The sequence below is a fragment of the Lagopus leucura genome, unplaced genomic scaffold, assembly GCF_019238085.1.
Source record: "Lagopus leucura isolate 7727_CA_CO unplaced genomic scaffold, USGS_WTPT01 Super-Scaffold_100159, whole genome shotgun sequence".
NCBI classification, from domain to species: Eukaryota; Metazoa; Chordata; class Aves; order Galliformes; family Phasianidae; genus Lagopus; species Lagopus leucura.
The window spans coordinates 24,544,045-24,556,570 of record NW_024962335.1 but is presented as its reverse complement, the minus strand read 5'-3'; the positions used below and the strand labels follow the sequence as shown (position 1 = coordinate 24,556,570).

Genomic DNA, 12,526 nt, shown 5'->3' with positions numbered 1-12,526 from the left:
GTGTTCAAGAAAACTATTCTAGGCTTTCTGTTTTGAGGCAAAATGTTATTTACTGAAAATACTATTAAGTCAATAAATAAGAGTTCTTTGTAGGCTAGTTTTATGTATCCCCCCTGCTCTACCTGGATACCAAGTTTTGATAATCAATATAGATCCTTTCACAATGAGAACTTCATAGTTTAATGTGGCTGTGTGTACATTACCAATTTATTTTGCTTCCCAAAAAAGTAAACATGATAAATCCAAAGTGTTTACTGAGCAGCAAACCTACCGGAGGCTCATTTGTTTTGAATTTGTTCTCCCTATTTCATTCTGCAGTAGCTTCTGTCTTAGCACATGCTCTCTTGTTTCACAGTGTCATCTTGTGTCCTCTTTATTCATCCAGTGTACCCTGATGTCTTCAAACATCTGCATGGAGTATGGGTAGCCACATTCTGGCTCGTACAGACACATGTGCCTGCTGAGCACCCAGAGAAGATGCCGGATCTTTCTGTGTGTCTGCAGGGGGTTTGATAGGGGTTTTACCCTCAGCCCAATTCTTATTTTAGCAAAATCTACAAGATGGAGAGCTTTGTCTTGGACTGAAAGCAGCAAGTAAAAGCAGCTTGACAAGCAAGGACTCCTAGTGGCTGCAGTGACTGCCGTATGTGCTTAGCTCTGTGCTTAGCTCTAATCTGGCTAGTTTGGGAAAGCTTGCTGTACTGCAGTCACATCTCTGATAACAGCAAATGTAGCTTCATAGAAAGGAGCCAAAAAAGCCAAAGTGGAATTCAAAAAGAAACTCCTTTGCGTGTCAACATATCAATTTCAAAAGCAGCATTGACAGTGATAGAATGCATGTGACACAGGGTAGAGGCCCTAGAATCAAATTAAACATCACTGCAAAAAAAGCCTTCTTTCATATACACATTCTGGTTTAAAATTGTGCTTTGACATGAGTGTATTAATATTGTATGATAATCATACATATAAAGCACATCACAGGAACAGTATATGCTTCTGCAACTTCTGCTTCTGTATGTGTCAAGTCTTGGGGCTACGTGTGCCAAAACACATAAAACATTGACAAGTGCAAGCCCAACTATCAGCGCTGTCAGAGCCATGTGAATGGCTTTCTTTCTGTAACTTTCTACTGCTTTTACACGTGATAAAGATAGTAAAAAAACAGATTGCATATAATTTGATAATTTTTTGGTAAATAGTAAATGCCCAACTATGCTTATTAAGAGTTTTGTAGTATCTATTAATAATGAGACATGTGGAGGTACACAGCAGTGGATATGTTCTAAGTACACAAGGTCAGAGTTCTGGTTACTGTAAAATCACTGATGACTGCAGAATAAAAGCCCTCCTACAAGGTAAATAACAAATGGAGAAAGTAACAAAATGCAAGCAAGAAAAATACGTTCAACTGAGTTTCAGGGAGAGCTAGGGTGGAGAAGAAGGCAGGAGAGACGAAGAGACTTGACCAGAGAAAGGACCCATTCAAGTTACAAGGGCATTATAAAAGGCACAAAGTTCCTAAAGCAGCAAGGAAAGGCAGAAGAGTTTCTCAAAGGCAGACTGAGGCCAGGCTCTGGAGAGCGTCCTCAAACAGCACCACAATTAGTAATGGAAGAAAACTGTTTTTCCAATGGCTATCAAATCATATATTTTTTTTAAATATGATAGAGACAGATGCCTTACTGATGGATGCCAAGGATCACAGATGTCTAAATGATCAGGGAGTTTATTTTTTAAAAAAAACAACAAACAGGAACTTGTATCATGTAATCAGAAATAATTATGGGAAATTTTAGTCTTTTGAACATACTTCTGCATCACCATAAATCAACATTTTTAACATAACTTAGAAGATCATACCTATTAGCTACAGCTTTTTGGTCTGGAAACTCAGCTATAATTATTTTAACAAAAAAGATTTTTCTAGGTCTCTTGCAGTTCTCAGATCCAACTGGCTGAAAGCCACCAGGATGGAGACCAAAATTTTTTTTTACAGTATTTTTTCTATGTACTTGTTTTATTAACCTTTCTTGACAAAAGTGAACTAGAATTCTGAATGGAAACAAAGCCTGTGTCTTTCTGTACTTAGAAGCAAGCAAACAAAACAAAACCAACAAGCTGTTCTTTAAATTTGTATGTAAAATAGCATATGTCACTGTTTCATCTTAACTGAACCTACTCCTACTGCAAGTTTTTTTTTTTTTCCTAAAAGCAATAAAACCTTGCAATGCAAATATTTGCTTCCAGAGCTGATAGCATGCTCATGTTATGCATTGCCTGTTCAAAGCAAGCAAGTATTGAAAAGAAATCTTTAAATTCCTGCAAATACAGAATTGTTTGAGTTGGATGGGACCTTTAGAGGTCATCTAATCTAACTCCCCTGCAATGAACAGGGACACCCACAGCTAGAACAGACTTCTCAGAGCCCTGTCCAGCCTGACCTTGAGTGTCTGTAGGAATGGGGCATCCATCACCTCTCTGTGCACCCTGCTCCTTAGTTTTACAATAAAGCCACTACCCTTACTGCTAAAAACTTCTTTTTTATGCAATCTAAATCTCTCCTTTTTTAGTTTGAAATTATTTCTTCTTGTCCAATAGACCCTGCTGAAGAGTCTGTCCTCTTCTTTCTTATAGCCCTCCTTTAGATATTGAAAGGCCACTTTCCGGTCTCCCCACTGCCTTCACTCCAGGTTAAACAGCTCCAGCTCTCTCAGCCTGTCCAGATAGGAGAGTTGTTCCATTCCTTGCATCATTTCTGTGGCTCACTTCTGGACATACTCAAACAGGTCCACATCTCCCCTGTACTGAAGGATTCCACCTCTGGACATGCCACCCCAGATGAAGTCTCTCACCAGAGCAGAGTAAAGGGGCCTCACTCATCCTGCTGGATGTGCTGCTTTTGTTACAACCCAGGATACTGTTGGCTTTCTGGGCCATGAGGGAACATTGCTTGCTCATGTACAGCTTGCCGTCTGCCAGTACCTCTTAGTCCTATACAGAAGAGCTGTGCTCTATCCTTTAGTCACCTAACTTCATTTGATGCCAAATCTTGCAGTTGGATTTGTTGATTCTCACAACGCTCACCTGGGCCCACACTACTCAAGCCTATCCAGGTTTCTCTGAATGTCATCCCATCCTTCGGGTGTACTGGCCGCACCACACAGCTTGATATCATTTGCAAACTTGCAGAGGTTGCACTCAATCCCACTGTTAGTGTCACTGATGAAAGCATTTGTCCCAGTATTGAAATCTGAGGGACACCACCCATCACTGATCTCCATCTGGACACTGAGCCATTGACCACCATTCTCTGGATACAATCATGCAAACAGTTCCTCATCCTTTGAACATTCCACTTATCAAATCCATATTATTCCAATTTGGAGACAAGAGCATTATGGAGGCCATGTCAAAGGCCTTACTGAAGTCCAGACAGATGACATCAATAGCTCTTCCCTTGTCCATTGACACAGTTACATTATCATAGGATGCCACAAGGTTTGTCAGGCAGGAGCTGCACTTAGTGAAGCTGTGCTAGTTATCCTATATCACCTCTTCTGTATGCCTTAGCATAGCTTCCAGGAGCATCTGACCCAGCACAGAGGTGAGGCTGACAGGTCAGCAGTTTCCTGGACTGTCCTTCTTACCCTTCTTAAAAATGGGTATGATGTTGCCTTTTCTCCAGTTGCCAGGGACTTCACTTGACCACCATGGCTTTCCAAATATCACTGAGGGTGGCTTGGCAGCTACATCAGCTAGTTCTCTCAGAGCTCTGGGATGCATACCTTAGACTTAGACTTACAGACTAAGACTTAGCAATTATTTCTTAGATTTTTTCCTGTAGAAAACATAATCTTTTGGAACAAATGTATTCTATAGATCTAGGTTGCACTGGACAAGCATGTTTGATAAATGACTACTTAGTACTTAAAGGCCTAAATGCAATTGAATGTCACAATAAGCATCACACAGGGTTGTGATCAAGCTGTGACTGAATCCTCAGACAGTCTGCATAGTATAGGCTTAGAGCCTGTCTGTGCAATTTTAGTATTTTCTGCATTTGCACAATAAGATTGCTGAGAAGAGTAAGATTTGTGACACACCAACAGGGACACCTGCAGCTAGATCAGGTTTCCAAAGCTATTTCCACAGCTGCAGAATTTTAAAAAAATGATCCCTATTAATGAATTAATGAGGCAATATATTACGTATTGAAAAACAAGCCAGTTGCAACAGTCATGTTTCTCAAGCCTTTCAACAGACCTACATAATTCCTGGAATGAGCTTTAATTTTTAAACAAAGTAACTATGAGAACCAGTTCTTTGTACAGCAAAAGCACTGGGAGATTGCAGTTTTGTAAGCAAAAGAGGACCTTGTAAGTTGACATCAGCTTTCAGAGCCACACAATAGCAAGCTCTTTAATCTAGTTATTGGGAATATGAACAGAAACATAGGACACCCCCAAACTAGCAAGAACAGGTCAGGCTTGCTTATAACAAAGCAGAACTGAATATGACTACTGTCATTTCCATAGTGCTGTTGTCTAGTATTCCATTACTCCATCAGCATCAGCTGTCTGCTTCTGCTTTGAGATTAGCAGTTCTGACACAGAGTCTACACACATATCATGCTCTAAACACAGAATGAAATTGGCTCTGAGGTTTATTCTCTATCAGTGGGATATCAGCCATATAACTATAAATATAAAATATAGGCATCACCTGGTGTAAATGATATTTTGGAGCTCAGAAAATTGCCTGGTATCGTCTTGGGAGCCTTTATCACGAAGACTGCTGGCACAATGCTATACGCTTTACTCTTCCTACTTGAACACGATAATGCAAGGATAAGATATTTACAGCCTGGATTCGTCTGACCAATTTTAGACTTGTAAGTGCTTCTGAGGTATGATTCATCCCAGGAAAGAGATCAGACAACCTACATCCAGCATGTATTTTACTTCATCCACTCCAACAGGGGTCACAGTACTTAGGTGAGACACAGATGCTTGTATTGCAGATGATTTCAGTTAGAGAATCTCAAGTCATCTTTCTCTTGAACTGTGTGTCTCAAAATAAAGGGTAGCACAGAGAAAATAACATCAATAAAACCCAAAGCAAGGCCACTTATTTGTAAAGCATCATGGGATCTTAAGGCTTTAGGGTGCTCAGTGTGAACAGATTGGAAATCACAACTTCAGGGCTCATAACATCTGACCAGATTCTTCAGATGTTTCTGTTCCCTTGAAGGAAAAGCCATGTCTGCTATTACACCAAAAATGCTTTAAAGATCCAGCTGTTTTACACTCCTCACTAAAAAGCACCCAGCTACCGCACATTCCAAAGCAGGGGAACAGACTCACTTCTACTAAGTTGTATTTACACTAATCTGACCCCAATCAATGCTACTGAGCCAGAATTAAATTCCACCCTAAAGAAGACAGATAAAGGGAGTTAAATGTGCAACATGAAACACTGGCAAAGTACTGTTTCAAGAATTAAAATCTCTCTTAAGAATCACACTTCTTTTCTGAAGCAGGCAGAAGTCTGCTCCTTGAGATTCATTCTGCAGTTTCGTGCAGAAGATCCGTATGAGCTACCACATTCTGCTTCCTAAGAAGATCATTTCACAGATTTGCTGGAAACATGGGTAGATATATTTTTTGGGGACTTGTATGGACCAATTCTTAACAGCAATTGGTCAAGCAGGGCCAGCTGATTGAAGGCATTTAGGCTGCAAGACCTAAATGAGTGAAGAGCTAATATCGCATTACTTCCTTGAAAAATCTTTTCATACCACTCTCTACCCAGGAAATGAAATCTAAGATGCTAAATTGCAGAATTACAGAATTGCAGAGGTTGGAAGGGACCTCAAGAGATCACTGAGTCCAACCCCCCTGCCAAAGCAGGTCCCTTTACAATAGGTTGCGCAGGTAGGTGTTCAGACAGGTCTTGAATATCTCCATCAAAGGAGACTCCACAACCTCTCTGGGCAGCCTCTTCCAGTGCTGTATCCACCTTACCATAAGAAAATTCTTTCACATGTTTATATGGAATTTCCTGTGTTCAAGTTTTAGGTCATTGCTCTTTGTCCTATTGGTACACACCACCAAGAAGAGCCTGGTCCCATCCATTTTGATCATCCATCAATGGATGGATGACGATGGATCCATCCATCGTCATCCATCCCACCTCTCTTTAGATATTTACAAACATTAATCAGATCTCCCCTCAGTCTTCTTTTGCCCAGGCTGAACAGATCCAGGTTACTCAGCCTTTCCTCATACGGGAGATGCTCCAGGCCTTTTCTCATCTTGCTGACTCTCCACTGGACAGTTTCTTTCCCTGTCACTGTTGAACTAGGGGCCCAGAACTGGACACATGGCCATGAGTAGGGAGTACTGCACACAGAGTCCCAAATTAGCACTGGGCATTTTCTCCAATTAACTAGTTTTCTAAAGTAGCATCCCTCTGTCTTCTGCATCAAAGCAAAGCTTTTGCTTGGCTGCATTCTCTTGCAGGAAGTGCTTAGGTAAGTCATACTGAGATTCTTAGATATATCTTACTCTATTCTGTAGGAATAATGTCAAGATCACAAAGGTGGAACATCAACACCTTTAGCAGCCTTACAATAATGAAGAGCAGTGGGGGGCTTCTGCTTTGAAAAGAAAGAGAAAAAAAAAACAAAACACAAAAAAACCACAAGAGCCTTCATTGCCTGAAGCCCTATGCAAGATTGCTTGCCATCTGCCTAATTAAATTGACCATTTGTCCCTATTACAGGCAGCTGTGCTATATAAAGCAATTAAGGTGGCACAGGGCAGGGGGTATGGGTGGGGAAGTGACAGTTTTTGGTGTGGGAAGAGAGTGTTTGAAGTGCTGACATCACTGAAACATTCTCAACAATGAAGAGGTGATACATTCAAGTATATAACAAAAAAAAAGACATGCACCAAACATGAGCCCTTTCAGAAGCTCTAACTCAAGAAATGTCCTTCCTTTAACATATCCTGCATTCCTTCTGGGGAGATTTACACCAAATAAAAGCACCGTGTCTCTGACAGCACAAAGCATTCATAGTAATGGGCCACAGTTTCACAGCATACATGTTTGCCTTTTGATATAGGACATCTGTGAGCCAGCAGCAGTAATAAATCTCAATGTTAGCATAGATGAGTTTCCAGATTTTGAGTCAGACACTATCAAATTTAACTTATCAGCTCATTAAGATAAAACAAGCTCTTTTGTCATGAGGTTTCTGATTTGTTATGCCGTTCCAGAACCTGGGACACAGTAAATAGGTTCCTTTTTTCCTTTAGATAGTGTGAATGCTTAATGCCACTGGCTATTCTTATAAATCACATAAGGGGAAATTACTGCTTGAGCCCTTGCTATAAGCAGGGAATGTGATGATTTCAGTATGTTTCAAGGAGACATTCCTAAAATACCTAACTCTTCTGTCATTTTATCATTGTGTAAGGCCTGAGTATAGCAGTTTTATCCCTAATCTACAAGCATGCTGGTTTTGGTCTTGTCAGACTTCAGGCTCCACAGTGACAGGCTTTTGAGCCGGATACATCCAGAGTAGCAGAATTTGTGTTTTAGAAGTGGCAGCCTTCATTTGAGCAAACAAGAAAAACTGCCTGCAGTCTTGCAGAGCTCTTTGCTGCAGGAGACTCAGTCCTTTTCTTGGGGGTAGAGTGTAGTGTTCACAGGTATAGCCTTCCATAAGTATAAGACATTAGAAAGAAAGATATGGAGGGAGAGAATGGAGTCACAGATGTAGAAAGGAAGATTTGAATGTGCTCCAGACTAGCTGGAACACCTCCAACAAATAAAATCTAGCAAAGTCATGTGTCACGTATGTCTGGGGTAGCCGTAAGGAAGATAGAAAAAAAATTACTCTTTTTTAATACATTTCACAAAATGTGTTCTTATTTTAGAGTCTACATATCGTCACCAAGCTACCATTGATGATGAAGTGGTTTCCATGGAGATACTAGATACAGCTGGTCAGGTGCGTGAGTGCGTGTACCAACATCCAGTGCCTTGGCTCAGACAGGCAGTAGGGAAGGGACTGCGGTGGTGGCAGTGTGGTGGGTGGCACACGTGCTCCACTCCCAGGGACTGAGATTTGCTTCTGAACACAGCTCTCCCTCCTCTCCCCATCACAAGCCTGCTGCCAGACCAAGTGTTCTATATTCCAGACTGTTCTGCAAGGGACCCTGCTTACAGTTTTCAAACACTAGAAGAACAAAGTCTGGGTTTACACTGGGATTAAAATTATTTCTGCTTCATTCCTTGACTCAGGGCCAACCATATAATGTGTTATTACTATTCAGAAAGCCATAGTCTGTTTCTTCAGTCAAATGATGAAGCTCAATAGCTTCTACCAATGATTCTCAACAAACTGTAGAACAGTTTTGTCATAGCAAGGAACCCCTTTTTTTCAAAACATGACAGGCATTCAAGCTACACATTCCTATGCATTTTGTGTGCTGGGTATCGTTCAGCAGAGACCCTGTTCTGGTTGCCTGCTACCAGTCTGCCCATGATAGGCAGCCCGTGATGGCTTGTCAGAGTAGGTCTCTATGTTGGGCTTACTTGACAAGGTTTTGTTAGAAGGGGGGCTGCAGGAATAGCCTCTGTGAGCAGGGCCCCCTGATCATGTCAGAGCCAGCCCCAGCTGGTCCAAGAGGGACCCTCTGTTGCCAGAGCTAAGCTATAAGCAACACTGAGTGTGCTTTGGAAGAGATTTAAGGGTTAAAACACTAAAATACAGCAACTGGGAAAGAGAGTGAGAAATGAGAGAGAAGCAGCCCTGCAGCCACAAGTGCAGAAGGAGGGCAGGAGGTGCTCCAAGCATGTAGCAGAAGTTCACTGCAGCGCATGGAGAGCATGGTGGAGCAGGAGGTCTGTGGAGACGCCACCTGTGGGGCCCTGTGATTGAGCAGTGTGCTGCTAAAGAATGGGCCCCATGGTTACAGAGCTGTGTTGGAGCAGAGCTTAGTGAGTTGCAGTCTATGGGAAACCCAGGCAGGATCTGTTCAGGAAGGATAGCATCCCATGGAAGGGACCCCACATGGAGCATGGGCAGAGAGCAACTGTGAAGGAAAGGCAGAGATGGACTCACTACAGCCCCCATTCCCTGCTGTTGCACATGGGGAGGAGGTAGAAGAGGGTGGATAGGGGGATGGTGGTTTTAATTTGCTGTGAATTCTCACTGCTTTAGTCTGTTAGTAATAGGCAGTAAGTTATATTAATCTCCCTATACTGAATCTTTTCTGTCCATGATAGAAATAAGTGAGCAATCTCCTTGTCCTTATCTCAGTCCTTAAGCCCTTTTTCATCACATTTTCTCCACATATCCCATTGAGGACTGGAGAAGAGCAGTTGTGGTGCAGTTTAACCACCACATTGTCCTATGCCACACAATAAAGAGAACAATGTGTGTAGCGTACAGAATCAGGCAGATGTATGTGGCTTTCCAGGCACTGGGGAAGCAGTCTCTGTCTGAATGAAGGCCTTGTGTCTTTTTCAAAAATCATGTTCCTAAAGCTGGTATCTGTCTTTTTGAAACAGGAGGATGCTATTCAGAAAGAAGGACACGTGCGATGGGGTGAAGGCTTCGTCCTGGTCTATGACATCACGGACAGAGGCAGCTTTGAGGAAGTTCTACCACTCAAGAACTTGTTGGATGAAGTTAAAAAACCCAAAAATGTCACTCTGATCCTGGTGGGGAACAAAGCAGACTTGGATCATTCCAGGCAGGTCAGCACAGAGGAAGGTGAAAAGCTGGCCACAGAACTAGCATGTGCTTTTTACGAGTGCTCTGCTTGCACAGGAGAGGGAAACATTATGGAGGCCTTCTATGAGCTCTGTCGTGAGGTACGGCGTCGAAAGATGGTCCAGGGCAAGACTCGGAGACGAAGCTCCACCACGCACGTCAAGCAGGCTATTAATAAGATGCTTACCAAAATCAGCAGCTAAAAAGATCTGTACTAAGCCAGAAAAGCATTATAGAGCATATTAGCTTGTGGTAGGGACAAGGCAGGCAGAGCACATTTAATAAAAAATGGTCAAAGCTTTGCTATTAAAAAAATAGAAAACTGAAACCACACCACTTTTTGAGTAGCATGGAATCAGACTTCTTCCTGTTTCAAAATGTATTATAGCCACACTGCTTTGGGCTAACATGGAAAAAACAAACAAACAAACTCCAAAGGACTAAATGATTGTGGGGGTTGGCACTCACAGAGTATTTTCTGCTTCTACAAGGCTGGCTCCAATCCCCTGCAAGTCAGTAGTGCCTAAACATCATTCCCAGCCAGCCAACTGCTCAGTAGCCACTTACTTGGAGAGTAACTCAGTCTTCAGTCCAGCAACAACCATCACAACTGGTAATCTCAAGGACTGAGGCTGCTGTGTTGCACCAGAAGGTTCATCTGACACCTTTCACCAGCTCTAAATTGGCGCATTGTGTGCTTTTACTCCAAACAGTCCTTCCTTGTTGTCATTTTGTCAGATCTATGAGTGCTGATGTTCTTAGCGAGTTATGCAAAAAGTACAGTAAATGGTCTTTTTCATGGAATGTTTAGCTAGCAAGACAAACATTTCAATGGAGCTAAAGCTCAGCTGCTTTTTGAGATCCTCTAAAACTAGAGAATTCATCAAGAAATAATCAGCTAGTCCAGTGGCATTTCAGCGTTTCCTCCTTGAAGTACAGTTCTGTACTTTGGGAAATGGGAGTGTATGCATCAGGAGATTAAGGATAACCACATTTCTGTTGATTTCATTATGGGTAGTTTTTAGCTTTTGTTTACAATTCTGTTTTGGATTTATTTCAATTCAGGTAGTTTCCCTTGCTCTATCTTCCACTGAAAAAAAATTCAAACCATAGGAAGTCAAATGTTTAAATTCTGAGCCCGAATGTATGTAGGCTGCTCTGAAAGTATCGCCTGCTATTTTTTTTTCCATGTAAAGTGACGAAAACTACAAAGAGCACAATAGCACTATTTCATAGAGAAAATTCTCAGCTACATAACACTACTTTTCAACACAGTTACCACCGTCAGCTGATTTATGCAGATGAGTTGATAGGGACACTCTTCATTTCATGGTGTGACAGCTGTGGATAGCCATCTGGAACATGGCTTGTCTTTCATGTCACTGTCACCACTGCAGAAATGCACCACCCACTGCGTCATTGTGCTGACATACACTGTTTGGTCTCCAGAAACATTCAGCAAGTGTCCATGAATGTCAGTTGGTGCCATTTTTTCCACGTGAAGGAATTCAGTGACACACCGTTGCCTCATACACACTTGCATGTCAGATGCCATTCTTTAAGACTGCCCCTCTGCTCCCATCTGTCACACGGCAACAAAATGTAACAGAATATTGGTGGGAAGGTTCAGCCACTACTGCCATACCACCTCTGACATTGTGGCCAACATAATAGAATAAGTGGTATTACTATTAGAGCAGCCCTCGTGAATCAGTTGTGAACGGCCTTCACCATATCAAAAGGCCATAATTTCCAGTTGTTTAACTTCCAGATGTTGCTTGAAGCATCTGTGGTTTAAACCAGCAGTTTTTTTGTGGTTCTATCTGGCATTTTCAAGAGAAAGTGCATTTTATCATATTTTGTTTCTTGGGATAAAAGGCATTCAGTTTTTTTTCTCCTGTTCTTCCCTCATGTCTCATATTGAAGTGAGCTATCAAGTTTTCCCCTGTCTACTTGTCTTAACTGTAGTAGTGAAGTCTTCTAGAAGAAGAGATACAGGAACTATCACTGGAAGATGTTCAGACAGTGCTTGCCTCACCAACGATGTTGCATCCCTTTAGACATCTTTGTGTGCTGCTCAAACTGACATCATGTAGAACCACAGCCAAAGGGTAGGTTGACAAATGAGATTATTAGCAGTACTTTATTCCGAAGAATAGCCCTCTTATAGCAACTGCTTACAACTTTATTCTCCACTGCTTTGCACTTCATATGGTTATTCGCCTTTGTGAGGAAATAACACCAAAAGGCTATCAAATCCAATTTGCTGTAGATGTACAAGAGTGAGGATATCTGGTAGGACAGCACTTTGTGCAGTTGTAGGTAGCCATATAAATGATGGAACATCTGTTGGAACATTGGCTGGAGAACCAAGTCTATATTCCCATGGACAGAGAAATGTCCCAAGTACAAACTTCTCAAAGCACTGGCTTAAAGATACTTACCAAAGTAACTTTAAAAAAAAAAAAAAAAAAAAGTTTGCATAAATGAAAATCACATTCAAATGTATTTTTGCTGTTGTTTATTTCCTCTGTTTCCCATTGTAGATAGTGAAAATTCATTCCAGTCTTTCAGAATCAATATTTCTGTTTTGGTCCTCATATTCAGGCACGTTGCCATACATCAGCTACACACTCTGCGATCGAAATGACTGTGTGCTTCTGGACAGGTGGTTTTGGCAACAGATCACATCACTGTTGACACATTTGTTCCCAAACTATTGGTCATGCCTCTAAC

The 12,526-nt window shown here is 41.6% G+C and overlaps 1 protein-coding gene across 2 annotated transcripts in view; it reads left to right on the top strand.

Moving 5' to 3' along the window:
* Positions 1 to 10,221, top strand: part of RERG (RAS like estrogen regulated growth inhibitor) — a 103,553-nt gene extending 93,332 nt beyond the window's left edge. For both annotated transcript variants that reach the window (XM_042890453.1, XM_042890454.1), the window contains exons 4-5: positions 7,947 to 8,020; positions 9,586 to 10,221. In XM_042890453.1, coding sequence (XP_042746387.1) covers positions 7,947 to 8,020; positions 9,586 to 9,993 — 482 coding nt within the window. In that variant the 3' untranslated portion in view covers positions 9,994 to 10,221. The remainder of the gene's footprint in view (positions 1 to 7,946; positions 8,021 to 9,585) is intronic.
* The last annotated feature ends 2,305 nt before the right edge of the window (positions 10,222 to 12,526 follow it).